The sequence below is a fragment of the Rhinolophus sinicus genome, chromosome 2 (genome assembly GCF_057876585.1).
Source record: "Rhinolophus sinicus isolate RSI-liver-muscle chromosome 2, RSI-T2T, whole genome shotgun sequence".
In the NCBI taxonomy this organism is placed as follows: domain Eukaryota; kingdom Metazoa; phylum Chordata; class Mammalia; order Chiroptera; family Rhinolophidae; genus Rhinolophus; species Rhinolophus sinicus.
In genome coordinates this window covers 159,485,695-159,513,221 of record NC_142502.1, presented here as the reverse complement: position 1 = coordinate 159,513,221, position 27,527 = coordinate 159,485,695, and the positions used below count along the sequence as shown (strand labels likewise).

Genomic DNA, 27,527 nt, shown 5'->3' with positions numbered 1-27,527 from the left:
GTGGGTTCAAATGTGCAATCCTCCTACATTTCCATAGCCATATTTTTGGTCAAAAACAGATTTTCCAAAATCCAAATAATTCTCTTGAGAATATATTTTGGTTAACGGTCTAATCAAAGACCACCGAGTTGGTGCTTGGTCTCCCTTCCACCCAAACTGGTGGCCAGTGAGACACACATTGTAAGTCTGTACGGCCATGGCTTTCCCAGCACTCCAGAGAGGCAGCCAGTATCTCTTCGTGCTGATGGATGGGCAGTAGCATGTACTGGTAAGTGCCCTGGTGACAGGCAACAGCTGCTGAAGCTCTGACTGACAGGGCAGATGACACATGACAACCTCTGCCCACAGCCAACTTCCTTGCACAACTTTCTAAATAATATACGCCATGCTGAGCAGGCTCCCCTGGTATTTAGCCTGTTGGCTTGATTGGTCTGCAACTGGCTGTTTAGCAGCACATCTTTCAAATCCCCAAGGCTTTGGCTTACAATCAGCTGTTATCATGCCAAAAAAGTGTATTCATGAGCTGTAAATAGCATTTATAATTAATAAAAGCAACTAAATGGCAGAAATTTCCCAAAGCACTGTATAAGTCTTGGCCTCAATAACAAAAACACTGGCTCAGGAGGCCACTTGGAGTCTTAAGGTTTTGTGTGTGTGTGTGTGTGTGTAAAACTGCTACCAAAGTCATTTCCATATAAAGAATTCTGTTTATAGTGGTTGCAGATGTAAAAAGGAGACTGGTCTGTCTAACCTGGATGCATATTTCGTATATCATTTTCATTCTCACACACTTAAGCCTGAGGGCACTGGTAACTGAAATCAATAAAAAAAAAAAAAAAGGCACCAAATTCTGCTCCTGGCTAATACTTCATATTGATCAAGCCTATTTTTAAATGACTATGGAACAAAGTCAAATGTGTTTTAATTGTGCAAATTGTTTAAAAGTTACAACAGGGTTGTAGAAAAAAAAGAAAATAGCAAACAAAAGGGGAGAAGGAGTATAAAATGAACTTGGAATGGCATTCAGATTGACCTTTCCCTTACTGGAACTCAAAGATACTCAACTGTCAATGATAGGAAACAATGTTTTATGCTCAGTAGCCACTCAAACGTGTGCTCTTTAAATATCCTAAAAAAAAATAAAAATTATTCAACATATTCTGAATTTTCATCCTAGAAATGAATGTGATAAGCAATATCCAAAACAACGTTTCATTTTAGTCAATGCAAAGTACTTTCTGGCTTAAAAGCACCGCAGGAAATGGATTGTGCTTTCTGGAGCTTGGAACACAGATGGGAAGTGAACACGTGTTGGTAAGTCTATGCCAGACGTGACGCTAGTGCTTGATACATGTTCTTATTTAATCCTGATAATAATCCCAAAAGGTAGATATCATTTCATACAGAAAAGGAAGACAGGTTCAGAGAGGTTGAATAATTTGCCAAGGCCACACAGCTATTTTCACTGAGTGGAATTTCATGCCACACACATCAGTGTGTGTCTGTTTATAACCGCAGATCAAAAATTAAAGTGCTATATAAAACAACAGTTTTGGTAACATTGAACCAACACGATTTGATGGCAGATTAGTTTTAAACATTAGACAGTTAACACTGATAAATCCCACAAAGAAAGTATTGTGTAAATGCAGTTAAGTAGACAATTCTCTTAAAAGTCAGTGAGTTATTAAAGTCAGTCTCATTTTCTCCACTGTCTATGAATGGCCTTTTCAGGTTGCTGACTGCTGTCTGGGCTGCTGTTTTTATTAAATATGTGATTTCACCCATCTTGCTTAAATGAAGAAAGTAGCATGAATGAAACAAACAAGCACATCATGGGCTGGTAGCGCACAACTGCACAAGTTAAAATACAGAACTCGCAGAGATAATGCTTGTTTTTCAAACAAAATTGCTGATGTTTTCAACAGAAACTTGCTATACAAATGCACCATTTTCCCCTTTAAGAATAAGAAAAGTCTGTAAGATATTTTTCCTGCAGAATAAAATATTCTCAAAATTCATTAAGACTTCAGATATAGCCATTTAGTTTTATGTAATTATTTCCAGCATGGAGAAAAAAACACAAAACCTTAGGAGCGCAGGACTCAGTTCATAACATTAAAGCAACATAATACCCCACAGAGCACAGAAGAACCATGGTGATGCAACAGTATCACTGTAAAACCGACTTAGTATTAGCCTGGATGCCCATTTGCGTGGGCCAAACACACAGGATTTATAACTCCAAAAAGAACCATGCTACAAGGGCAAAGAACTTCTCGTTGTCTATCCACTCTCAATCCTTTTAAGAGAGACTTCTGTACTTGTTTATTTTTATCTATTAGTTTTACTCTGCTTTAAAGTAATTACATCAATAAACGAAACATTAAATTACAAGAGCACAGTCATTTTAGAAATAAGAAGATACAGATAAAGCAAGTCATCATTTGTAATATAGGTATACATTCAATGATTTTAAAAGAGAGCTTGTACTCTTAAGAAACCTGCCCTTAACTGTGATTGTAGATTAAGCAGTGGGACACAAGTGAAATTTCAGTAATAGTTTGTTACACTAAAAGCCACACATATTACAGATATTTTTAAATCTGCTGCACTTAATATTAAAGACTAATTATAAATCCCAACGTGGCAAAGGAGAAAATCCTGCTACTTCTTTTACACTACCTACAGGGAGCTGAATTTATACAGGTGAGCTGGTAGCAGCACACCTTTAGTTAAAGAAAGAACACTGGCTTTACACATCTGCTGTTTCAGCAGTCAAATCAAAGGGACAGCAATGTGAATTGCACTTTAATCACCATCAAAGAATCTTTTCAAACTTACAATCTCTTGGTTAAATTGAAGACACTGAACTGGGCCAGAATCATTAAAAACCTTTGTTGGTACAAAATCCACGAGTAATGGTAAATTCAAGTAGAGTGCATTCATGGAGAGGTTCACAGAACCACCTACTGGGCTGGAGAAGCTAGTAGGTAAGCGAAGATATTATTTAAATGGCTTTTCTTAGCATATAATCAACCACGGAAAGTTACAGCAAGTAATTTTTCATGAGAACTTATAGCTGACTGGCTATTGAAAACTTACAGACCACAGATAAACTTTTCAAACAGGTAACCCTTTTAGAAAGGGCAGCAGGGTTGTTTTGAAAGCCCTTACAGATTTTGATCTGAGAGTATAGTTTTAAATGGTATGCAGCTATCTGGGCGGCAGCGCTAGTATTTTTATTATCATTGGCTTGGGACCATTTGGAGTCTTGGGAGGCATCTCCTGGTTTAAGCACACTCCCGCATTTATGAGTAGCAGAAAATAACAAGAACTGAAAAGGGTAAGCTGCCACAGAATAAGGGATGCAGTTTGTCTTCCAAAAGACTTAGCTTATACATATCAGACTGTCACCTGTTTCTAACTTTTGAAGAACTTACTAAATGTTTCCTTTTTGAAAGGTCTGTTACATGTGCATAGAAACTGGATATGTGATGCATGTCATATTAATTGTATGTAGGAGAACACATCCTTAGAAAGCTGTTTTACTTTGGCAATTTAGTACAGGGAATTAACTTTATAAAAAAAGGCCAGTTAAAATGTGCTTACACAGACACCTTCTAAAAGATTTAGGATGACTTTCTCTTTAGAAAATAGTTGAAGACATTGGTTATATAGTTACATCAAACAAAATATCTAAGACCGATGAAATAATAAGCAATGTCACAAAGAAGAAATAGCATTGGTTTTTATGTACCTTATCCTATTTCAGAACCACTTGCTAGGTATGCTATACTGAGTGATTATAATTACAAAACACAAATGTATGTGTGTGTGTGTGTATGTGTGTGTGTATATATATATATATATATATATATATATATATATATATCCATATCCAAATGAGTAGGAGTATATAAAAATGGGAAGGCATTATGTACCAAAACACTGTGACTGCTCTAAAGATTTCTAAAACTCTGTTTTAGGAACTGCTCAGAAATAAACGTATGAGCAGCAAAAGAAAATCAGTTGTCTTACATTTTAAAAATCAAACCCCATAAAAAGAACCTCCCTCCCCAATAACCCAATATTATTCAGCTTGATCATCCTCTTCCCATTGAGTCTGACTGTTTAAACTCACACACACACACACACACACAAACACACTCTCTCTCTCTCTCTCTCTCTCTCTCTCTCTCTCACACCCTCAAATGATAAAGATTTGCTAAAATCAAGGTTCTTCAAAGTAATGAGACAAAATGTGAAGCCAACTGAAAGGTCTGATAACAGCTTGTGCCCTGAATGAGCTTACAGTCTAATTTTAAGTAATGACAGTATATTGGAATAAATAATCTGCCACTTAACATTTGGTTTTTAGAGGTAGGATTTTACATGCAGGTAAATAGTTACCTTAAAAGTGCTCAATAAAGATGATTTCATTTCATTCTCTCAAAAATTTATTGTGGCTATAGATTTGCAGATAAGGGAATCAAAACTTAGATTAAGTGACCTGCCCAAAATTACACAGCTGAGACCACAAGGTTGTAGCTAAGGTAAGAACTGTCACGTATCACGTCTTCATTAGCACTCTTTACCCCTTTACTTTAGGGGATTTTCAATGCAGACAAAAGATTTAGATCCCAGATAAAATTTGGCACTCGGGACCACTGCCTGGGAGCAATTTATTATTTTTAAAACCAAATTCAAAAGGAAAAAGTTTGGCTCTGTTTGAGTTACTGAATAAGAGTTGCACAAAATTAAGTTAGTGGTTTCAAAGGCTGCAGACTCTACAGCTCAAAAACACTGTTTAGAATTTATATAATTTAATTTACTGGTTGTAAAGCCATAACGTGGGTTAGTGCCTGTGAATGTTTGAAAGAGAAGGACAAGTAAAAAAAGCAGTATTCAAAAACATACAGGCTAGTGACAGCGGAGCTGAAGTGAAACTGCTCCAGCACTACTGGGGATAAAACCCCTGGATTAGGGTAAAGGACTTTCTTCCTTGGGAAACAGCCTTTTCACTATGGGTTCCATCCTGTCAAGAAATCCTCCTTTCTGGAAATTGCAAAATACTTAACATCTGCATTTCTATAAATCCCCTGGTTGTTCTCTGAACGGGCAGAGCCATTTTTATTACGTTTAAAGAGTGGGCAGCTGGGGTCACAGTAATTTGCTTATAGTCACACAGATAGTCAGAAGACAGGCTAAGATTAAAATCCATAGCTAGACTGGGGACAGGAAGGAGGGAGGGAGGCAGGAGGGAGATAACAGGAGACTAAATCGATATCCTATGGAGTTTCCGGCTCCAGACTGTGTGATCTAAGCCTGAAGCAGAGAAGGGCAAACACCTGGGAGATGGAAGAGACGGGAGCCAGCACAACTCTGCGCCGGCTTACCATCCCCGCTCACTCCTCCTCCATACGCTGCTCCAGATAAATAGAAAAGAAACCGTTTGCTCCAGGCCCAAGATGTTAATGTTAATTAACAATGTTAAATGGCCCAAATTATATCCAGATCTCATGGTAAAAATACTTCTTCCTGGGAGACTAACAGTTGTAAGCCACCCATCCCCCTTTATGTACGGTTCAGCTTGACAGCCCCATTCTCAATCAATTGATCACAACAAAAATAACAGCAATAATAATTATAGCAATAACAATAGCTTATTGTCCCAGGTGCTCAGAATTCTCTCTCTATATTAATTCATGTAATCCCATGAGACATGTGCTATCGCTATCATATCACCATCATCATCCAGACAAGGAAACTGAGGTACAGGGAGGTTATTTAACTTTCCCAGGATCAAACAGGCATTATGTAAATGAACCCAGGCAAGTTTCCCACAAAGGGCACTAAACTCCCCCCAGAGTGAGTTAGGGGAAAGTTAGGTACTGCCTCAGATTCTTCAAGTTCCTAGTTTCTTCCACCAGCCTTGCCTGAAACTTCAGGTGGGGTGTGTGTTGGAATGGTGTGTGAGACATTCAATACGACAATCAATTCCTAAGAACCCCACAGACTCTCAAGTGGGTAGATTCTCTTTCATCATTTTTCTCTTTTGTGAAGGCACTTTTGAAAATATGATGAATGTTACTTCCCGGGAATTACAGTAAGATGTTTGGGTTTTAACTACTAACAAGAAAAAAAATCCCTTTTAGTAATCTCCCCATTTATCATCTTTATACATTTCAGGTTTGGCCTCCTTTATGATGCTATGTCTCTTCATGAAAAGGCAATTTAATATTGTCTAATCGTAGCTTCCATAGCAGTTAACGTGGGTAACAACTGATACACATCCTATGACATCACTTATCAAAAGCCAGCAACGATTCTACCTTAATTTTCATGTCCAAATGCTGCCAACTCTTGCAAGGCAAGTCCAGAAAAACTTAAGATCTTTCGAATTTGCAAATAATTTCTTAGGTCTGTTTACCTAATCTTCACTTACTTTACAGCATTTGTAGATGGATTTCTTTTCAGGCAAGTTTCCCACAAAGAAGCCTGTTTTTATCATTGAAGAGTTAGTTGGCATGCAAATGCGGAATAAAGCTGCAGTGAATTTTAGATGCGGAGAGGTGTGCTCAGCATACTCAGTCGGCTAAGTGCCATAGCTCTCCGAGAAATTACAGATCACCACACGCCATGGGCCTTCTGGGTTGCTCTCAGTCGAAACTGTGATTATTATATCTGCCATTGTTCTACTACTGCTGTTTTGTTTCGAAACAAAAACAACTTAAACTCCGTGCAATACAGCTGCTTTTTAGGTACAAGATTTCTTTCCTTGCTGGGCAGAAAGCTAACGTTGGGAACAATGTGATAAAACCTCTGAAAGCAATTCTAAAAGAAGAGTTCAGAGATGCTAAATCCTGGAAGAGGAATGGGAAAATCAGACAGAGATGTGCTCGCTCATTAAAGGTCTTCAGTAGGGTCACCAGTCAGTGTCTGGCTTGACTTATTTCAGCTCCGTGGCAGAGAACAGGAAGATCTCTAAAGAGCCTCCCCAATCCACACAGCCCACCCCCCCCAACTGCTTTTGGCCCAGGAGCACTGGCTGGGATCCATTTATGTCATCACAGAATCCTTGTGTATCTGTTGGGTTAATTCTGGTTTTTGTGGGGTTTCCCTCCAGCCTTATTGAGCTATAATTGACATATGTAATTTTAAGCTGTACAAATATGTTGATTTGATACACTTATATAATTGCAAAACGATTATCACCACAGCATTAGCTAACACTTCCACCAGGTCACATACTACTACTTCTTTTTCTGTGGTGAGGACATTTAAGATCCACTCACTTATTAACTTTCAAGTATGTAACAGAGTATTATTAGCTATAATCACCGCACTGGACATTATATCCTCAGAATTTATTCATCTTACAACTGGAAGTTGTACCCTTTGACCAACTTTTGGTCTTAAAAACCTTACACAAGTTTTTTGTGAATTAAGAAGAAACATTGTTTGGCTTTTGTACAGGAGATTCCCCCCTCCCCAAGTAAGTCTTTTGTCAGGTTATGTGATTACTACTGTCCCAGACCTGTATTTTATGTTGATCGTTGTTTACTCTCTGAAAATATACTCAAGATTGTTTGTAAGGGTCAGAAATAGGTACATCATCAGTAATAAATACTAATATTATAGTGCAGCTATTGACACAAATCATTCCTTGATACACGTTTACCAAAGTCCCTTAGAACAGAGCTGCAACGCATATTCCTGCACAAAGGCTGCTAACCACTTCTGGAAACTAGTCTTTTAAAATTTCTCCCTAATGGCCAACATGGAAATAACAATTAAATACTAGCTAATGCTTTATCAAAATGAGTGCTGAGTGACAGTCTTGACATTAAATTTCCTGGCATTTTTCAAGTTGAATCAAGAACATAACCACTTTCAAGCTTAACTATCTGGAGTGAATCAAATTCTTAATGCAGCAGATTCTTTGGGAGAGCGCCAGGTCTCACTGTGACATGTACAAATCGCCATAATCTGCAGCACAAAGCACTACCTCCTGAACCTTATTCACGGAAAAGGGGAAATCGGATACTTGCCTTTGGCTCTCTGGATCAACCAAAACGGTAGGACAAAAACAGGAGGCACGGGTGTGGTAAGCTCTAAATAGGCTGTTTCTGGGCTTCATTCTACTCATAACATAGCAGCAATTTTACTCGTGGCTCATAATACCCAGCACGATTAAATCACTCAAACATAGGAAGATCATTTCTATTAATAGATGATGACAGCAAATGGTTAAATAATCCTCTTTCATAATCTGTCTGATTCCTGGTCTGTAAAACCGAGGAAGGCCTGGGCTCCGGACACAGCGCACTGTGGAGGCAGGGGATTCAACGTGGGGAGGTGCCGAAATCCCTCCAACCGTAAGGGATTCTGAAAGAAGTCCTCACTCAGCATGTGGGACAGACAATGGCAGAAAGGACGACCTAGAAGGTCTAGCAATCATTTTGCTTACACAACTGCACTGACCTCTGCCAGTTCAGACGACAGAAAAATGTCTGGGTTCAAGGAAAGCTGGATATTTTATTTTACTCAATGACAATTAAAATTGTCAATTCCTGAGCAGTTCCTTTTCCTCAGTGTTCTTCTATGTAGTCATCTTTTCATTTTCTATTTCTATCACGTATTCTTTTGTTAAACAAATATTGCCGTATCAGTCTGTGTTCGGTGTTGGGGATAGAGTTTACCACCAGATTTGTAAGACCCCTGCCCTCCTGGAGCTGATGGCCTACAATGATAAGTAACCTTAAATTTAGTTGACACTAACCTAATAAATCTGGTATAAAATCTTCAGATGCATTATTTATTTTGCAGGGACAAGGATAATTGGAGAGGCTCACAGCTTTACCTTAACCCTAGTATTCTACTGTGTCATACTTTTTTTGACCATCCAAGTCTATTATGAATAAGTGGAGGTAAAGTGGAGTACTGAGGCCCACAGCAAAACAAGCTTTTTAATTAAAAAATTTTAAAACCTATGATTCTTCTCTTGCTTTTGTGTAAGATTGGTTGTCTCTTAAAATCACGATCTCTAAGATCAATTCAATGATCCCCATGTTTTTTTCCATATTGTTTATGGTTTCATTTTTTACTTAACGTATTTTGTTGATAACTTTATTCATCACTTAGAATGTGAAAAACACTATGGTAGGGCCTAAAGAATCTAAAAATGAATGGAAGTGATTTATGTCCTGAAGGAGCCTTGTAAATAGGGAGGATAAGACTTGTAAATAACCATAACAGAGGTTAGTGCCCTTTGTGAAGCACAGAGGTTCTTTATAGGAGAAAGAGGTCATTTCCAGACAAGGGGTATCTTATCAGGTCAAGGATGACCTCAAGGCTGAGAAACGGCAAGAATGAATTGCATCATCTGAGATGAGGAAAGCCATAGCTGGAGAAAGATTTGGGGGAAAGCCCTGGAGTGCAGTTTAAGACATGTTAAGTTTGAGGTGTCATATAGGCAGTTGATGCATGAGTCTGGAGTTTGGATTGGGATGAGGGTAGAAATTTAGAGTCCTGTGATTATGCAAGTTCTTAAAGCCATGAGAGCTACAAGAGATCACCAGGGGAGTGATCAAAGTCTAATTCTTTAACTTTTCTCTTCACCATGCTCCTCCATTACAATGAGTTTCCACTTTATCCTCCAGTGTCTCTGGCATTTGTACTATTTTTTGCCATTCATATCCAGTTAGTCTTTCATACCTTTCATCCAATCTGTCAACAAATCCCATTGGCTCTACTTTTACAATGCACCCAGAATCTGACCACTTCTCCCTAATTCTTCTGCTATCATCTGAGTCTGTTATCGTCACCTTTCAGCCGGATTACTAACTGGTACCCCTGCTTCTACTATTGCTCCTTAGCATCTATTCTTAACACATCAGACAACAGAATCCTTTTAACATGTAAATTGGAGCATGTCACTCTTCAGCATAAAATCCTGCTCCGGCTCCCGATTTCACTCAGCATTAAGGCCACGTCCCGATAGTAGCCTCCCAGTGCCCTTTTGACCTAATCCCCTATTTTTCTCTCCCTTGCTCACTCTGCTCTTGCCACACTGGCATGCTTCCCTTGCTATTCCTTGAGTACCAGGCCTGCTCTCACGTTAGGGCCTTTATACTGTCTGAACCTCTTCCTGGGATACTCTTGCCCAGACATCTGCACAGCCAACTCCTTTACCTCCATCAAAACTGATCAAATGTCACCTTGTCAATGAGGCCTATCTTGACCTTGCAAGCCCTTACTCATAACCCTGGAAAATCCTGATCCCCATTATGCTGCTCTTTCCTGTCCCACAGCACTTGTCTTTATTATACTATGCAATTGATTTGTTATGCTGGTTGTATATTCTGTCTCTCCTTGAGAGCAGGAATCTTTGCACGTATTCCATGATTGCAGAACAATACCTGGGATACAGCAGACACTCAGAAGGTATATGTTTAATGAATAAATGAATGATTCTGTTAATTCTAGCCCTAGTTAATGAAAAGACAGTAGTGCCATTGACCATCCATTATGGGACAAGAGAAGAAGACCAAGTCTTTTTTGTTTATTTGTCTGTCTTGTGTTTGCGTGGGGCTGGCAGAAGGGCTGATGGGAGGAGAAGAGGGAGTTATAAAGGAAGAGAGGAAAGGAGAATTCAAGTTTCAGTTTTAGATATACTGAGTTTGACTTGCTAAGATACTCATGAGAAAATCTCTCACAGGCAAGTTGAAAGAGAGAGCTAGAATGTGGAAGAAAGGCCTGGACTAGAGATGTTGAAATGTACGGTTGGAATTATCGGTGGAAAGGTGAGAAATAAAGACAGTCCTGTGATTGGAAATAATCATCCAAAGGAGTATATAGAACAAGAGGAGAAGGACATTAAGGTAAAAAAAAACCTTGAAGAACATCTACATTTAGAGGGTCAGGGAAGAAGAGAAGGTAGAGAAGATAGAATATAAAAACAAAAGTCAGTAAACTGATGGTGTCAAATGTGGCTGAATGGGTAAGTAGTTTAAGGATGAAAAGAGGCCACTGGTTTTGACAATCAGGAGGTCATTAGTTGAAAGAGTAATTTCAGAAGAGGGTTAAGGACAGAAGCCCATCTGTAAGGGACTGGGAGAAAGCAAGTAGTAAGAATTAGAAGTAGGCAATTTGGAGAAGTTTGGCAATGAAAAGAAGGAGCAATGAGATAGAAGTTCTAGGGGGAAGATTAAAAAAAGGTGGTTGCTGCTTTTAGCTTTGAGGGAGTGGAAGAGGGGGAGACCACCACCGTAATCTGTGGAACAAAATGGAAGGAAAAGTGCTGGAGTCATTAAAGGTACAAAGACAGTCATAACGGTTTATAAAGCGAAAAGATCTTACTCATTTAGTTCCCTCCCCCGCCTCCCCGAGGACAGGCAATTATGTGACACAGAGAGACCAAGGGAATGCCAAAGCCAAGAGTCCTAGCAGCAACCTGAGAAGTGAGGGTGGGGAGAGAAACAGAAGTCTGAGATGGGAGGGGAGCTGACCTATGGGACACAATGAGAAAGATATGGAGACAATCTAAGGAAGGAGGATTGTAAGGTAGCTTTGAATTTTTTTCAGTGAAGTCGGAAGTAATCAGGTAAATGTGAGAAGACCTGAAACAAGTAAGAGATTTAGAACAGAACGGTTTCAAAGGACTATTGAAGGAAAATCTATCATTAGCAATAGATTTCTTAATTCTATGTTCCCCATATCTCTTCTATACTATGGGTTCTCTTATGTTTTTAAAATTTACATTTCCTAAAGGAACGTACACTGTTCCTTTCTCTCTCTTAGTTAAGAACATCTTCTAGCAGAGTGTGTTCAGAGTATATTCATCTTCTAGGATGAATATACTATTCCTGGTCTGCACCCTACTTCTCTCCTAAAATGAGAAGATATCAAATATGGTCGCTATCAGGCTGCTTATGTTGAAATGCACACACCTCATTCTAAAAAAAACATAAAGGAATTAAATTCTTCTTAGTGCAAAATTCAGGAAACATCACATCTGTAGCAAAGCAGCATAAAATTCTACACACTCTAAGTGAAGGATCCATTTCCTACAGATCCCTTAATAAAATAAATAGGCAAAGTTTCCTTTATTGGAGGAGGTAATGTTTTCTCCAGAGGAAAGGCAGAGTCTAATTTCAGCCATGTGATGACAGAGAATCACACTCAAAGCTAGCATATTCCAGATACTCATTTCTTTCTTTCCCTCTCTCTTTTTTTTTTTAAAGAAGCAACAGAACGTAAGTCACAATCCCGTCACTTTTTGTGAACACACTGTCTTTAAGGGTATGATACCCTCAGTCTGAAAGGCCATTATGATTACATTCAAATCTGCTCCAAAATAGCTGTTTAATTTTTACTTAGTTAAGAGCTCAGGCTTTCGAGTATCATAGATGTTGAAATCTTGGTTCCGTCAGCTGAGTTATCTTAGACAATTTACTTTACCCATCTGAGATTCTGTACCTAAAGAAGTAGAAATAATTATAGTACGAACCTCAGAAGCCTGCTGTGAGGTTACAAGATGATGATTCTAAAGCACCTGGTAAAGACGAAGTACTCAATGAATGTTTATTGTTTTCATTTGACTATTAACTACTTCCCAAACCTGACCAGATTACCTCTTCCTCTCTAACCCTCTCAGCATCTCTTTCCCAATTTCTACTGGCTAAAATCCTTAAAGACCTACCCCAAATGTCACCTCCTACATGAAACCTTATGAGATACCCCTGTCTGGAAATGACCTCTTTCTCCTGTGAACAACCCCTGTTTCACAAAGGGCACTTACTAATTATTGACCGCTATGATGGTGATTTGCAAGTTTTATCCTCCCTATTTTGGTAGGTTCCTTTAGGACATAAATCACCTCTACTCATTTTTACAATATTCAGGCCTTACCACAGTGCTTTGTACATTCTAAGTGATGAACAAAATCATAAACAATAAAATTCATTAAATAAAAAATGAAACCATAAACAATATGAAAAAATATGGGGAACGCTGAATTTATTTTAGAGGTCATGGATCTTAAGAGAAGACCAATTTGCATAAAAGCAAGAAAAAGAATAACAGGTTTACTTCATAAAAATGAAAACATTTGTATTTCAAAATCATGATAGCATTATAAACAGATATAAAAAGTAAATAAACTATAAAAAATTTTAGCCCACACACCAAACCACTTTAATATTTAAGAGAGAATCCCTACATGTAAATAAGACTTTCAAAAGTAATATAAATAACAAAAATAGTAAAAAAAAAAAAAAAAAAAGAAAGGCTTTTTTTAAACCACTAAACAACCAACGTAGGTTACAAAATATCATGATCTCAATTTTCTAAAATACGAATATGAGAGAAAACACCATAAATACAAAAGTGAAAAGACGTGATGGCTTCAGGTTTTGGTGTATTTCTGGGAGTGATATGGGTAGAACTGCATTCAAGCCATTATGTTCCTACTGGTTTTCTGATATAATTCAAAATGAAATTGACTGAACTGGAACTTACTTTTACAGAACTGAAGTCAACCCAGGGATGACCTAATCATATCCTTAATGGCCTTGTCTTCCCTGGGAACTTATGCAACACTGTATGGAGGTACGACCTACAGTGCTGAGCGATGCCCACACGCAGTGTACCTGAAAGCCAGAAATGACTATCAGTGCTCCAAAGTGGGAAATGGGGATGGTAAGATCAGAGGAACTACCAGTTGTGTCTCCAGATTTTAAAGGTCAGGAGTTGAACTTCATGTAGAAGAAATTTCTCATGAAACAGTACAGTCCACAAATACCCTGCTCCTGAGAGACACGGCTACTCCCAAAAGAAGCGTAGAGAGGGGTGAAGTCACTGGTAGGCATCCTCCACATGCAGAAACTGACTGATTTGAAAATTGGCAGGAAAGTCCTGTCTGATGGGAGGAATTCATGATTTTTCAGGCTTGAACATTGCTGGTGGGATTATAAATCAGTATGTTACTTGACAGTGTATACCAAGAGTCACATAAACTTTCACATCCTTTGGCAGAGTAATTTCACTTCTAGGAATCCATCATAAGGATCTCTGTTAGTACTGCTCTTACTAAATTACAGTTCAACCACGTGATGGAATACTATTTAGCCTTTTAAAAAGACGGATATGCAGATACAAAAAACTGTGCCATATTAGAAAGCAAATTGAAAGACAAACTGTATTCAAGTTACATTATAGAAACAAAAATGTACATTAAAAAAAGATACTGGTTTGCATATAACAAAATGCTAATTTAGCACCCAGGGAGCCATCAGTAGTTGCAAGAATTCTATAAATCCATGTGCATATATGCATCTTCTCAAACAACAAATAGTAAAAATACAATTACAATAACCTGAGACTACATTTTTTATATATACATTTATTATATATATAATTTTAAATATATATTTATATATATTTTATATATATACAAATTTTTAATGTATGTATTAAAAAAATGAGAACCATGTACTAAAAGACTGAGAACATGACAAGGTTGCCCGCTCTCACCACTCCTGTTCAGCACAGCACTGAAGGTCCAAGCCATTGCAAAAGGCATGGAAGAGAAATAAGAAGTATTTAAATTTTTTAAAAAAGGGAGTAAAGCTTTTTATCTCTTCGTTAATAATTGTTTATATAGGAAAACTTAAAGAATCTATACACACTCTAGAGCTAACTACCGTGTTTCCCTGAAAATAAGACCTAGCCGGACCATTAGCTCTAATGCATCTTTTGAAGCAAAAATTAATATAAGACCTGGTCTTATTTTAATGTAATATAAGACCGGGTCTAATATATGATATAATAAATACAATAAATATAATAAATATAATATAATATAATACTGGGTCTTATATTAATTTTTTTCTCCAAAAGACGCATTAGAGCTGATGGTCCGGCTAGATCTTATTTTTGAGGAAACACAGCAGTAAGTCAATTTAGCAAGAATACAAAGTTACTATAATGATCAATTGTATTTTTACAACAAATTTTAAAAATTCCATTTACATTACTGTTTAAAAACACAAACTACATTTAACAAAATACACGCAAGACCTGCACACTGGAAACTAAAAATCATTGTGGAGAGAAAAGAAGACCTATATAAATGTTAAGACATAATAAACTCATGATCGAGACTCAATAAATTTAGCTATGAGGACATCAACTGTCCTAAATTCACTGACAGACTCAATGTAATGCCACCAGGTTTTTCTTTCTCTTTTTTTTAATGGAAATTGACAAGCTCATTCTAAAACATATAGGAAAATGCAAATCATCTATAATATTCAGAGCAATATTTAAAAAGAACAAAGCTGGAGGACTTACACTACCTGACCTCATAAAGCTACAGTAATTAAGACAGTGTGGTACTGACAAACAGATCAATGAAACAGAATACATAAATTTATAAGATGGACTGATAGATTGATCGGCAAGTGGATAAACAGGCATGAGACAATATTAATAATAAAATCTAGGTGTGGATATATAGAAATTCACTGTAAACATTTTTAACTTTTCTGTATGTTTAAAATTAGTAATAAAATGTTGGAAGAAAAACAGGTGTCACTTTTTTAATGTTGACAGAATATATTTTACTTCTTTCTTTTTATTTTCTAAGTTCTCTATAATGTGAGTCTATAGTCTATAATTTTAAGCATTTTTAGAAGGAAACCAATTACATTTATCAAAATAATGAAATATCAATGATCTCAAAACATATTTAAAATCTCATTGTAGAGTAAATGAAAGTTAAAATATTCACTATTTTTAAATCCAGTAACTCACTAAACGCCTTAAGCTATTTAATTATGTAGCAAGTCACTGTTTTTAAACTAATTAAAAATTCTGAACTAATCAAATATGGTATTAAAAAAGTTTTTTCTTTTAATGCCTTACATTAAACCTTTCCTTGTACTAAAAAGCCTCCTCCCATATCATTCTATGTTAATGTATGCTCAGTAAAAGTACATCAATTCTTAGATTGTAATAATCAAGCAAAATACTTCCTAAGAAATCTGACAGTTGGCTGTTTACTTTCAAAAGGGCTTTATCTTTAGATAAGCAGGAGCTTTAAGCCAGGTGCTAGTCATTTGTGTCTTGTTAATTTCCAAAACAAACAGAGGCGAGTGCCCTGCAATTTCCATTACACACACTTCACCATTAGTACCAGGGTTTATTGGCTTGAGACTGCTCTAGGAATAATGGTTTCATTCCTCAGTGAAATCAAATAATGTGCCACATAACTCAGCAATGCAGAACTTCTGAAAAATGTTGTCATGTTAAACATGGTCATATTTTTAAAGTCTCCATTATGCCAAAACAAAGGCATTTGCTCTGAGCATGGAGATTTCTTACCTGGGCCTCAGACTTACCTCTTCGCTATGTCATATGATTCCGGATGAATACATGTTTGGTCCAAAGGATTTGGCTTCAGTACAGCAGTCACTGCGGTTTTGCTCTTCTTCTTGCCTTGCTTCTCATTTGTTACCTCAACACCTGCTGGAGCTGTCACAGCAACTCCGTGAATGGGGCCTGCAGATTCATTGTGCTGACTACAGTAACCATTTAAAATAAGGTGAAGTGATGTGGAGTGGAGGGGGATGGGAAGTTGGGTAGGAAAGAAAAGAATCTTTAATTAAAAATGTGCTTATTTGTCTGCCATATGCAAATAGCAACCCAGTAACCCATTTCTGGCCATTCACTTCAAAGAAATTACGACTTATTTGTTTAAACATTGTTAATATGTTTTTTTTGTCACTTAAAGCCTAAAACATTCTTAACTGATTCAGCCTGTATAACTGGCATTCTAGAAGATGATAGAGAAAAATAGAGGGAAATAATTAAACAAGGAGAAAGAAGGAGAAGGGGAAGATGATTTCCCAGAGCTGAAGAAAACCAAGAGTTCTCAAAATAACCTACTGAGTGCAAAATAGGATGAATGGAAAAAGACTCATATCTGAAATATTGTGGGGAAACTTTAGAATATGATTTTACAATTAAGACAGAAAAATAAAACAGATTTATTTAGAAGGAACAAGAATCAGACTGGCATCATATTTCTCTTTGAGAAACAGATGTCAAAACACAGTGGAACAATATCTTAAAAGTTCTGAGACAAAATGATTTTGGACCTAGGATCTATACCTAGCATCCAGGATCTATACCTAGGACCCAGGATCTATACCTAGCCAAACTAGCATTCAAATAGGAGGACAAATTAATACCATGTTCAGACATGTAAGGAATAAAGTATAACCCATATAGTATCCCCTCTCTGAAAAGAATTTCTTAAGTATATACTCCAGTAAAAACAATGAATTCAAGACAAATGATAACGTGGGCTACAAGAAACAGTGATAAGTACAGAAACCATAAAAACTTAAGTTAAATAATTTTGCATGAATAATGGAAAAATATATATATAAAAAGGACAGTCTAAAATTAAAGTCCCAGGTCATCTCATCATGGGACATAGAGTTGAAGGGAGCAAGTTAGGAAGAGACCTGCAGTTCTAGTCTTCTCCAGGAGGAGGACAGAGACACCAGAGGTCAGTCTAAATCAATTTTAAAGATAATCATCAGAAGAATAAAAGTAAGATATACAGCGAAGAAAATTTGTTAACTGATAACAACAAACTGAATGAAAGGAAAAGAATTAGCATGATGAAGAGAAAATATATGATAAGATGAAAGATTAATTCCAAACACATCAATAAATACAACACATGTAAATGTACTAATGTAAGATTGAGCAAAACCATGAAACCTGTTTGTTTACAAGTCATATAAAAATTTAAATGCCATTGAAAGTTTGAAAATAAAAAAATGCCAAGCATATTATGAAAAGGCACATATAAAAACATTGCTAGCAAACAAAATAGATTTCAAAGCAAACAACATTCAGTGAGATAGTAATAGTCCATTCTGAATAAAGGTATGATCTATCAAAAAGATGTAACAGTCATGAATCTTCAAGTACTTCATTATCAGTTGAACAAATATAAGGCTTTAAAACAGGGGCGTCCAAACTGCGGCCCATGAGCCATTGTTAATTGGCCCTCAGCAAATTCCAAAAATATGTTTAGTTTACTTAAATAAACCAGGTGAAGCAATACGTACTTCACCTCGAGTGAGTGGCCCGGCTGTTTGTGTATTTTACCGCATATGGCCCTTGGTGAAAAACACTGAAAAAAGTTTGGACACCCCTGCTTTAAAACAACCCAAAGTTCATCAATAGGCACTTATTAAATTATGATCCATCCATAAATTAAAAACTATGCAGACATTATAAAGAATGATGTAAATCTACATGTAATATTTGGAAAAAGATCCAAGATATATTACTGAAACAAATAAAGCAAATTTCAAATAGTTGTATAGCATGAGCCTTTCGGTATGCATTTAAAAATAATAAACACATACATACAGGCTGATATAAATTTATTTTTAGGAAGCAATATATAAGCAACTATTTTGAAGTGAGAAGTTGAGGTGCCCTTTACTTTTCATTTTATTCTTTTTTTATACTGTTTGAATTTTCTGACCAACTGTTCAAAAAACATAAACCAAAAAACATGGGATTATTTTGTCCTCAATTTTTTTTTTTTCATTCTGGCTTCTGGGTTTTGTGGTCTATTTAGGAAGAACTTCCATCACTTCAATGTTCTGCAAACTTTATCCATGTTTTCTTCCGGTACTTTTACAGTTTCACTTTTCCCATTTAAGTCTATGATCCACGTGGAATTTATTTGGGTATAGGGTATGAGGTAGAACTATAGCTTCCTCCACACACACTAAATTCCTTTCTGCTGTCATAATACCACTTAATAGATGATTAATCAATTTCCCCCACTATATGAAACATCACCTTTATCACAAACTAAGTTCCTTCTATGCGTTGGTGGATTTCAGACTCTATTCTATTTCATTTCTACATCAAAAGCAAACTGTTTAATTATTATAGCTTTATAATATAGTCTACTATCCAGTGGGGTGGTTTCCTTTTAATTAGTCTTTTCCAGAATCAAGATTATTTGTCCATGATACCTTTATTATAATTTTATCAAAACAAAAAAATACATATGAAAGACCCAAGTAGTTCTGAAGTAGTAAATACTTAAAAGCTATTCTTTCATGATTATCAAATGCTAAGAAGTTTACCTAATTTCTTTATTTTTGTGCTACCAGGATTACAAAGCAAAAATTTAGCTCTTAATCTATACAACTCATAATAATGCTTTGGTCAGTTTTCAGTGAGGAGGGAGTGGGGAAGCCCAACTACGCACAGGAAAAGCTGTCACTATGAAGTGGTCCTCTTTGTCACCTCACTGTGTACCCGTCCTTCCCACTTGTGATGCTCCAATCACACTCGCCTCAGTTTCGTTTATTGAATACACCAAAGTTGGTCCTACCTTAGGACCTTGAGCACGTACTGTTTGCCTGGAATGCTTTCCTTCCAATCCTTGTGTGGCTGGCTCCTTAACTTCATTCAAAATTCAGCTCGAATAACTTTTCAATGAGTAACTCATGTAAAGCAGTTATACTGCTCCCCTAGACAGTGTCACATCTCTGTTTTAATTTTTGTAACACTTATTACATCCGAAACTATTTATTTTACAAATTTATTGTCTGTCTCACACATTAACATTTAACTCCATGAGAACAGGAAATTTGTTGATTTATTCACTGCTGTATTCTCAGTGCTGAGCAAAGATTAGGCAGTCAACACATATTGAATGAAGGAATGAATAAATAGACACCTAGGATTTATGCCAGTGAGAAGGATGGGTAACAGTAAGAGAAGAGGTTGATAACAGAACCAAAAATGTACTTTAATAGTCACCTGCAAAATGTTCGAATATAGTCCTGATTGATTCTGATGAAGCCAGCACACTGCTGGAAAGACTTTGGACCCAGTCCTTTTACTTTTTTCAGCTGTTCTCGGTTGATGAAGGGCCCATTCTCCTCTCTCCATTCAATAATATTTTTGGCTCGGTTGGCATTGAGTCCGGCAATGTGCCTAAAAAAATAAACAAAATGAGAAATGTGGCAGATATAATAGTTCTGAGTACCGAAAGATCTCATCGGAAAAGACAATGATATAAAACATTTGCATTATAAAAAATTACAATTACATATTGTCATATGTCTCTAAGTTAACTTAAAAAGGGGAATTAAATTAAAAAGACAAAGGGAAAAGAGTTGTCCAAGAGGAGAGAAAGACAACGGAATACAAAATAAGACAAAACCAGTAAAACCATAAAGATCATGGTAAATTGGTTAACATTGGTGCAAGAAAAAGAACTATTCCCCGCAGTATTTCTACACTATTCATATTTCTTATTTCTGAGTCAAGTAATAATTCTGCCTATTCCTGTTTAGCTCACAAGGTGAGTTAGCAGCAGAAGGTACAATAGCTACACTTGAATTGTACTACCCTGTTGTTTTTTTATCGGCCTATTTTCATTCACGTAAAGACTTGAACTATAGAAAAGTACTTATCCATGAATGTCATGGTTAGTATAAAAATAGGAAAATATGTTATCACCAGGTAGTTTGCTTGGTGTTAATTAAAAGATTACTATTTAATAGAACCTTAATTCTATTATAAAATTCCACATAAGGAATTATGAAATGTTTGTAGTTAAGGTAGAAAAACATCACCTTAAAATGTAAGGGACATTTTTTGCTATACCAGTTTCAAAGGAAAAAGGTCCAGATCTTTTCCAAAAGTCCAGAATTTCATGCTGCATTAACAAACTTGTGAAATAAATGCAAGACTATGAACAAAACAGCAGCTCTTCCATAACCCCAGGAAAAAAAGACAGAGTACATAAGATGTGATTACAGTACGATGGAGATTTTGATCTGTGACTTGCAGAATCAAGGTAAAAGTATGGTAACCATACCTGGAACCCTCAGATTTTATCTTTTGGTTACTGCCAACTTTGACAGATATATGCAAGAAACTAAACTGGTGAAAAATATCTACTCTCATGTGGTGGGAAACAGCTCTTTTCCACGTTAACCTTATTTAAATTCTATTAGCGACACTAATGCACTCAATGGTAACCATATGCTCTTCACTTTAGATTTGCAGTGTTAAACGTGATCATGTGAATTGCTACAATTCTTTTCTTAAATGATGTCTTCCCTTCTGACTGATTACCTTTAAGCAATGTATGAACTCATAGATTTTCTCTACTTGACATCTTTATACACGTGTCCCCTTGTTCTAACTGAATTTGCACAGGATGGACAGTCAAACTCCAGATTCTGAGCTTCTCAAGCGCAGACTTCTTGTCTCACCTTAGCAAAACTTCTGAACAGATGTTAATATCCACTCCCACGAAGCTGACACATTCTTCTACAACACTGTCCAGTGTTGCCTTGAGTAAAGTCTGGGACACATCGTGCTGAAAAGACAAAGATCAAATATCACTCAGAAGTGAAGGACGTGAAGTTCTGGACTATTCCATTACTGTGCCTGTATTACTGGCTGAGACACCGCAGAGTAAATTTCATTTCTCTTAAACACACTGTTAGCAGACGTAATTAAGCTGAACTTAAGGAATCTGTGTTTTCTTACTCTCTAAATTACTCATGCCCTTCCCTTATATATAACAGCACCAGTGTTTTTCCTTTTTCCAAAATTCTGCTTAGAGCAGTGGTTCTCAAACTTTAGCTTGCCAGCAAAATCTCCTGCAGAGCTTGTTAAAACACAGGTTGCTGGGCCCCACATCCAGAGTTTTTGATTCAGTAGGTCTGGGGTGTGGCCTGAGAATGTGCATTCTGACAAGTTCCCCGGTAATGCTGCTGCTGCTGGTTCTGGGAGCACACCTGGAGACACACTGGTCTCCATCATTCACTCACTGCCTTGTAGTGTTACCTTCACGTGCATATGTGTTCCCTTAGTTCTTAAGAGAAGAAAGTTTTAATAGGAAGCAGTACACTCAAGTGTGACAGTAAACCAAACTCATGTTTCATCAAATTGAAGACAGTATTGCCTATAAGAAGCACCAGCCCTGTGTGACCACTAAAAAGTACATTGCTAATTCACAATGATACAATGCTTTCTTACTAGATTTTTATTTTTTAAATATAAAAAGAGCTCTTTTAGTCTTATTTAGAAAGCTTCAAAACCATGTATTATGCATACATAAAAAAAGAAAGCATAAGCAATATAAGCTCGTTAAGATATTCCTAAAATTTCCTCAGTATTCAACTCTTGTGACTCACTTCTGTACTCAGTCATTGATGTCCAAGTTTCTCCATGCAATGTTGTCTTTTATATTATTAAGAGCTTTGGTAATGTAGCATTTCTGAAAAGGGAAACATTCTATAGTCTCTGGGATTTTCTTTTAAGCTTTAGATGCTCATTCTGTAAGCTCTGACCACAGTCCTATCTTAAAAGAAAGTATCTACAGAAGAGATTTTGGACAGCAATAAAACTCCTATTCTTACCTCAAAGTTCCTTAAATGTTTTAACGTTCAGTGGTTTATTGACTAAAACAGTGAAGGGTTTGCAGATCAGTCATGTCTCCAGGATTAACAATCAAGTTTACACAGAAAACTACACCATGATTTGCCATCGGGCCAACCGCAACTGTAGGACGCCATTAATTGTGAGACACATCCTGATTCCAGAGATGTTAAAATGCAAGAAAATGTGCACCTTAGAAATGATGAAAGGCAGCATTCGAAAGTAAACCTTTGTTGCTTAATTGAAGCCAGATTACCAAAAATGAGTAGTTTATAATATACTTGATACTATTCACAATCCTGAAATTAAAGATTCTCTAGTTGTTTTTCCCAGATATGAAACTGTGAGTCAGCATCCTCCTCTTTTCCAGAAATCCAAAGGAACAAGGATAAGGTTTGATAACTTCAAACCCGTAGGAAGACAATATAGTAAACAGGGTCCCCAGATATTGTGATTACGTTCTTATCACTTAGTAACAGCAGTTTTTGTTCTGAAGACTGAAGGGCACAGGAGTACCTGTGTATTTCAGAGATAACTTAGTTGGTAACTAGCTAGGCAACAGCTTAAATATATAGATGTGACTTTAGAAATCTAATAAGCAAACATAATCATGGAAAAGATTATAAAGAAAAACCTAAAACCTTGCTGAGAATCTGATAACCCTTGAGTCACAGCTTTTAAGAAGGTGGAGTCTTTCCTTTGTCTAAATAGATGAGAAGCAGCAAAATGAAAAGGGGTTTTAAAAAAAAAAGGTGAGGGGAGGAGATGGATGACAATGTAGAGGGAAGGACAATTACAGCAACAAGAAAAACCATCTGAGGAAAGAGATAAAACTTTAATAAAAAGGAAAAACTAAGAGCAATGGTTGAGAGCCATTAGGATCAAGATGAACAACGCCACACACCTCAAAGCACGCGAGACGCCTGGGATCTAAATGAGTAGCAAGCAGTCCCTGTAGCAGACAAGCTTGGTTGCCTATCCTACCTCTAGCCTCCCACCCCCACTTTCCCCTTCCAAACAGAAGCCCAACTGTGTTTGATGCATCCATACATCTCTGTGAGGCCGTGTGCTTTGGGAAAGCTGGCCCCGTATCCAGAAAATGATAATGACTGGTTAAAACCAGTGGTTTGCAAATTGAAGGTTGTGACCAATTAGTGGGTCATAAAGTTAATTTGGTGGCTTGCCACCAGCATAAAAAAATGAAGAAAGAAATAGAATATAGACCACATCAAGCATGTTGTATATATCCTTAACATGGAATGAACAGTGCAATAAATAATGCAGGCAAATGAGACTATCATCTGAAAGGAATACATAAATCAGTCAGAACATGTCTTTTATTCACTGATAACTTCATTTGATTTTCTGATAAATGATGGCCATTCTAACCAATGATTGGTGGAGAGCTTAAAGAGTAACTTCACAGAGCTATGAAGCAAAATATCAAAAAACGTATAAGTTTATCATCTATAGGCAAAGTGCTGATTCTTTCAACCAAGTTTAGTTACAAACTTTCAGTATTTTTCAGAATGTTATTGAGTATAACATTTTTCAAATTATCAGCAACTGAAATATCTTAACTGAGTTAGTATAAGTTGTCCTTGAAGTGAATCAATTTAAACTCTGAAGAAAAAAAATAACGAAGCAAGTCCAACTACTGGATTTGGACCTGTAGACATCGTGTCATGTGATTGGGACTAGCTTGAGGACAAAGTTGACTCCCTGAGCATGGCAGGTGCATACACAGGAAAACTCTAGTTCTTCAGGATACTCTTGAGATCCTGTATTAATCAGTTAGGGACTCAGCCCCCTGCGACCTTCTTGTAATATTGCCTTACTGTTTAATAAAGAATAATAAATCTCCTTATTGTTCAAGCCACTTGGAGTTGGAATCTCTGATGTTTTTCTAACTGAAGCAATCACTTTATACCGGGGCTCAAAGTCTAGCAAAAAGATGACAATAAAAACAACTAACAATAACTACACTACCAAACCCCTTGAGATTTTCCTATTTGTCATAAGGCTTTATGATATTATCTAGTTTAATCTTTACAATTGCTCGAAATGTGTATATGATTTCATGTACCATCTTCACATATAAGAGTTTATTCTAAGGAAATATTAAGACATGTGCAAAGGGGTGTGTGTGTACAGTCTAAAAATTCACCGGGGACTGTTACAAATAAATTATGAAACAGCCACAATATGAACTATTATGAAGTCATTAAAAAAAACATAAGGTAAAGCAGAACAGATATTTTACCAAAACACTCTGCAAGAAAAAAGGTTGAAGATAACATACTGAGTTGAAAAAGTCTTTAATTCCTTTAGCAGCAGCTCAACTCATGTGAGAAAATTTCTGCAAGGACTGCTGTCATCTATAATCCTGGATTCTGCCTACAATTCTTCCCCAACTTTTTGCTTAGGAAAGTACTAAAGAGTTAACACTGAAGAGTTAACACATTTTTCACGTATGTTTGGGGGAGGGAATACTGAACAAAGTTCTATATTGTCTCCATAATAACGTGTTTGACATTAAAGTAGAGGCATTGATTTTGTCATTCTAAAAACATTTTCTAAGCAACTATTATGTACCAGACACTGTGCTAGTTGTGCTAGGTGTTGAAAGTACAGGAAAAAGCATATGCACTACCTGTCTTCAAGCAGCTCGGTTTACATCTGCTGAAAGCTGAGACGTGATACCTCACCCTACTGACAGTCATAGTGTAAGAGGCACGAGGACCCCAAGACCGACTGTGCTAATTGGCAAGGACTTGAGGCCAGGACAAATGAATTGCGCCATGTTTTAAAAGCTACCTAACTCTGAGTTTTTGGGCAAGTCATTTGGATTGTATAAACAGTCTGTTTTGAATTCAAGGGAATATTGTTTGGGTCATTATATTTTTACGTAAAATTTATGAGATTTTAAAAAAGGAATATAAACAGTCATTTATGCTAGTCAGCTTTTTTGAGGTCAATCCACATTTTTATTGTTACTCTACCACAAACTTCTGAAGAATTGCTGATCCAAACTGCTCTTTTTTTATTTTGTCCCAAAGCACTAAAATTATCTTACAATTATTTTTAAAAAGTCCTTCCAGATGAAACATTGTCTGTGGACTGCAGCAACAAAATTTCACGTTGCATATTCCATTTTAAACTTAAGTTCATTCCCAAGTGGTTTTCTGATGTAATATTCGTGAGTATTTTCTTGAGCAATTATCACTTACTGGTGTCCCTCCCTGTCTCTTACTATCGCCAAGATACAACATGCGGTTAGAAACTCAAGATGCAAAAAAGCTTTACAGGGAAAGCCAATTTCAAATAAAGCAAGTTTATGTCCTCATCTTGCATCTACTTTTCCTTGACTGACATGGGACAGTTTAAGAGTCATCCAGGAGAGTGTGTGTGCAATGACTCATGACAGACAGAATGACAGAAGAATGGAAACCATTTGGGAAAACAGAACATGTGTGCTTAGGGGTAGCTCTTCCTCCAATTCTCCAAATCCAGTGTACGAGAAGTCTTTATCTGTTCCCTTTAAAGACTAAGACAACGTTCAGCACCACAGAAGCATCATACTTCACTTTTTAAAAACTTTTGTGTTCTAGCTCTACTGGATCATAGATATTTACATGTAATGGGACAAATACTCTTGAAAAAAATTCTAAATATTTCTTCATAAGCACATTCTTTTAAAAACAAATATTTTTAACACTAGCAGATTATTTTTATTTTTTAAATGAATAAACTACACAATGAACAACTCATTGTACCTGTGGGGCTCTGGGATTAACATGGCAAAAGGCATTAGACCTTCAGCATTGGAGGGATTTTTCCAGATCTGGAGACATAAAGTATGGCCAGTGGTTATAAGAGGGAAAAAAACAACACACGAAGAGATTCCCCTGTAAATTCTCCTCCTCGAATAAAGCATATGGAAGGGATGCTGAAGACTTCTTTATTGCTAATTCAGTATTTAAGCACGTAGTTTGCATTAACTTATGCTATTTAACTGAAATCATATTTATTTAAGCCAACACGATGGAAAGATCCCCGGGACAATGACTGTCCTTGATTCTGCACCAGCCAAATACAAACTAATTTTATTTGAATTCAAGGAAATATTGAACCTTTCACCCTGATTCCAGGGTTAGAGCAGCCCTACTCCTCAGGCATGGATCTTCGGGGCGGGGGGGTGTCTTCTGAATGCCTACAGCTGTTCACTGAGGTCTCCCCTCTGGGTGGCCAGAACTCTTCTGCTCACGGGACACTGTATAACCTCTGGGATCTCCATCAGATCACCAGCTCCAGCAGCTTTTCTGTGCTAGGCTTCATGAAGTCTTGGCCTGCATATGTGCACCTTAACATGTGATCAAAGGCAGTTTTGAAAGAAATAAATAAGAATTCTCCTTTTAGCTATGATGGAGTAATTGGCACCAGAGTACTTTTCTCACCACAAACAACTATAAAACTAGGCAAAATATCTTTGGCAACTAATTTTAGATGTTAGACAACAGGCAGTGCAGGGCTATGACTCCAGAGAGGGGAACTACATAAGGTGAACCCCGTAATTGCCCACAATCTCTGTCTGAGGACACTTTATAGACTGAGGCACAGGGAGGTGGCACAAGCAGAGCACGGCAGTCTTACTGAGCTGGGGAAGTCGAAGCTGGAGTTCAGGACTGCTGAAATGACTGGAATTTTAAGAGTAGGATACCAGAGAGAAGGGAGCTTTGAAGAGAACTCTAGAAATTTGTATGAAACCGTTTAAGGATTTAGCTAAATACTAAGCTGCATATATTCACGGCACTAGAACAAGACTCCACATGACCAGGCAGACAACAGCTGCCTGGAAGTTTTGGACTACACAGAGACTCCTGAAATTGCACCGAGCTGGAAGACATGGGGTGGTCTACCACAGTGGGGAGACCTCAATGAACACCCAGATACCCCGTCAGTACTCCAGAAAGGCCAGACCTTAGAAGTGGGGCTATTCTAGTCCTAGAATA

General features: G+C 37.0%; 1 protein-coding gene across 2 annotated transcripts in view; it reads right to left on the bottom strand.

Moving 5' to 3' along the window:
• The window catches only part of SRBD1 (S1 RNA binding domain 1), a 177,264-nt gene that overhangs the window by 5,659 nt on the left and 144,078 nt on the right, over nucleotides 1–27,527 (bottom strand). For both annotated transcript variants that reach the window (XM_019748647.3, XM_019748648.3), the window contains exons 17-19: nucleotides 21,342–21,448; nucleotides 19,876–20,052; nucleotides 16,407–16,586 (exon numbers count right to left, since the gene is read on the bottom strand). In XM_019748647.3, the coding sequence (XP_019604206.3) occupies nucleotides 16,407–16,586; nucleotides 19,876–20,052; nucleotides 21,342–21,448 (464 nt within the window). The remainder of the gene's footprint in view (nucleotides 1–16,406; nucleotides 16,587–19,875; nucleotides 20,053–21,341; nucleotides 21,449–27,527) is intronic.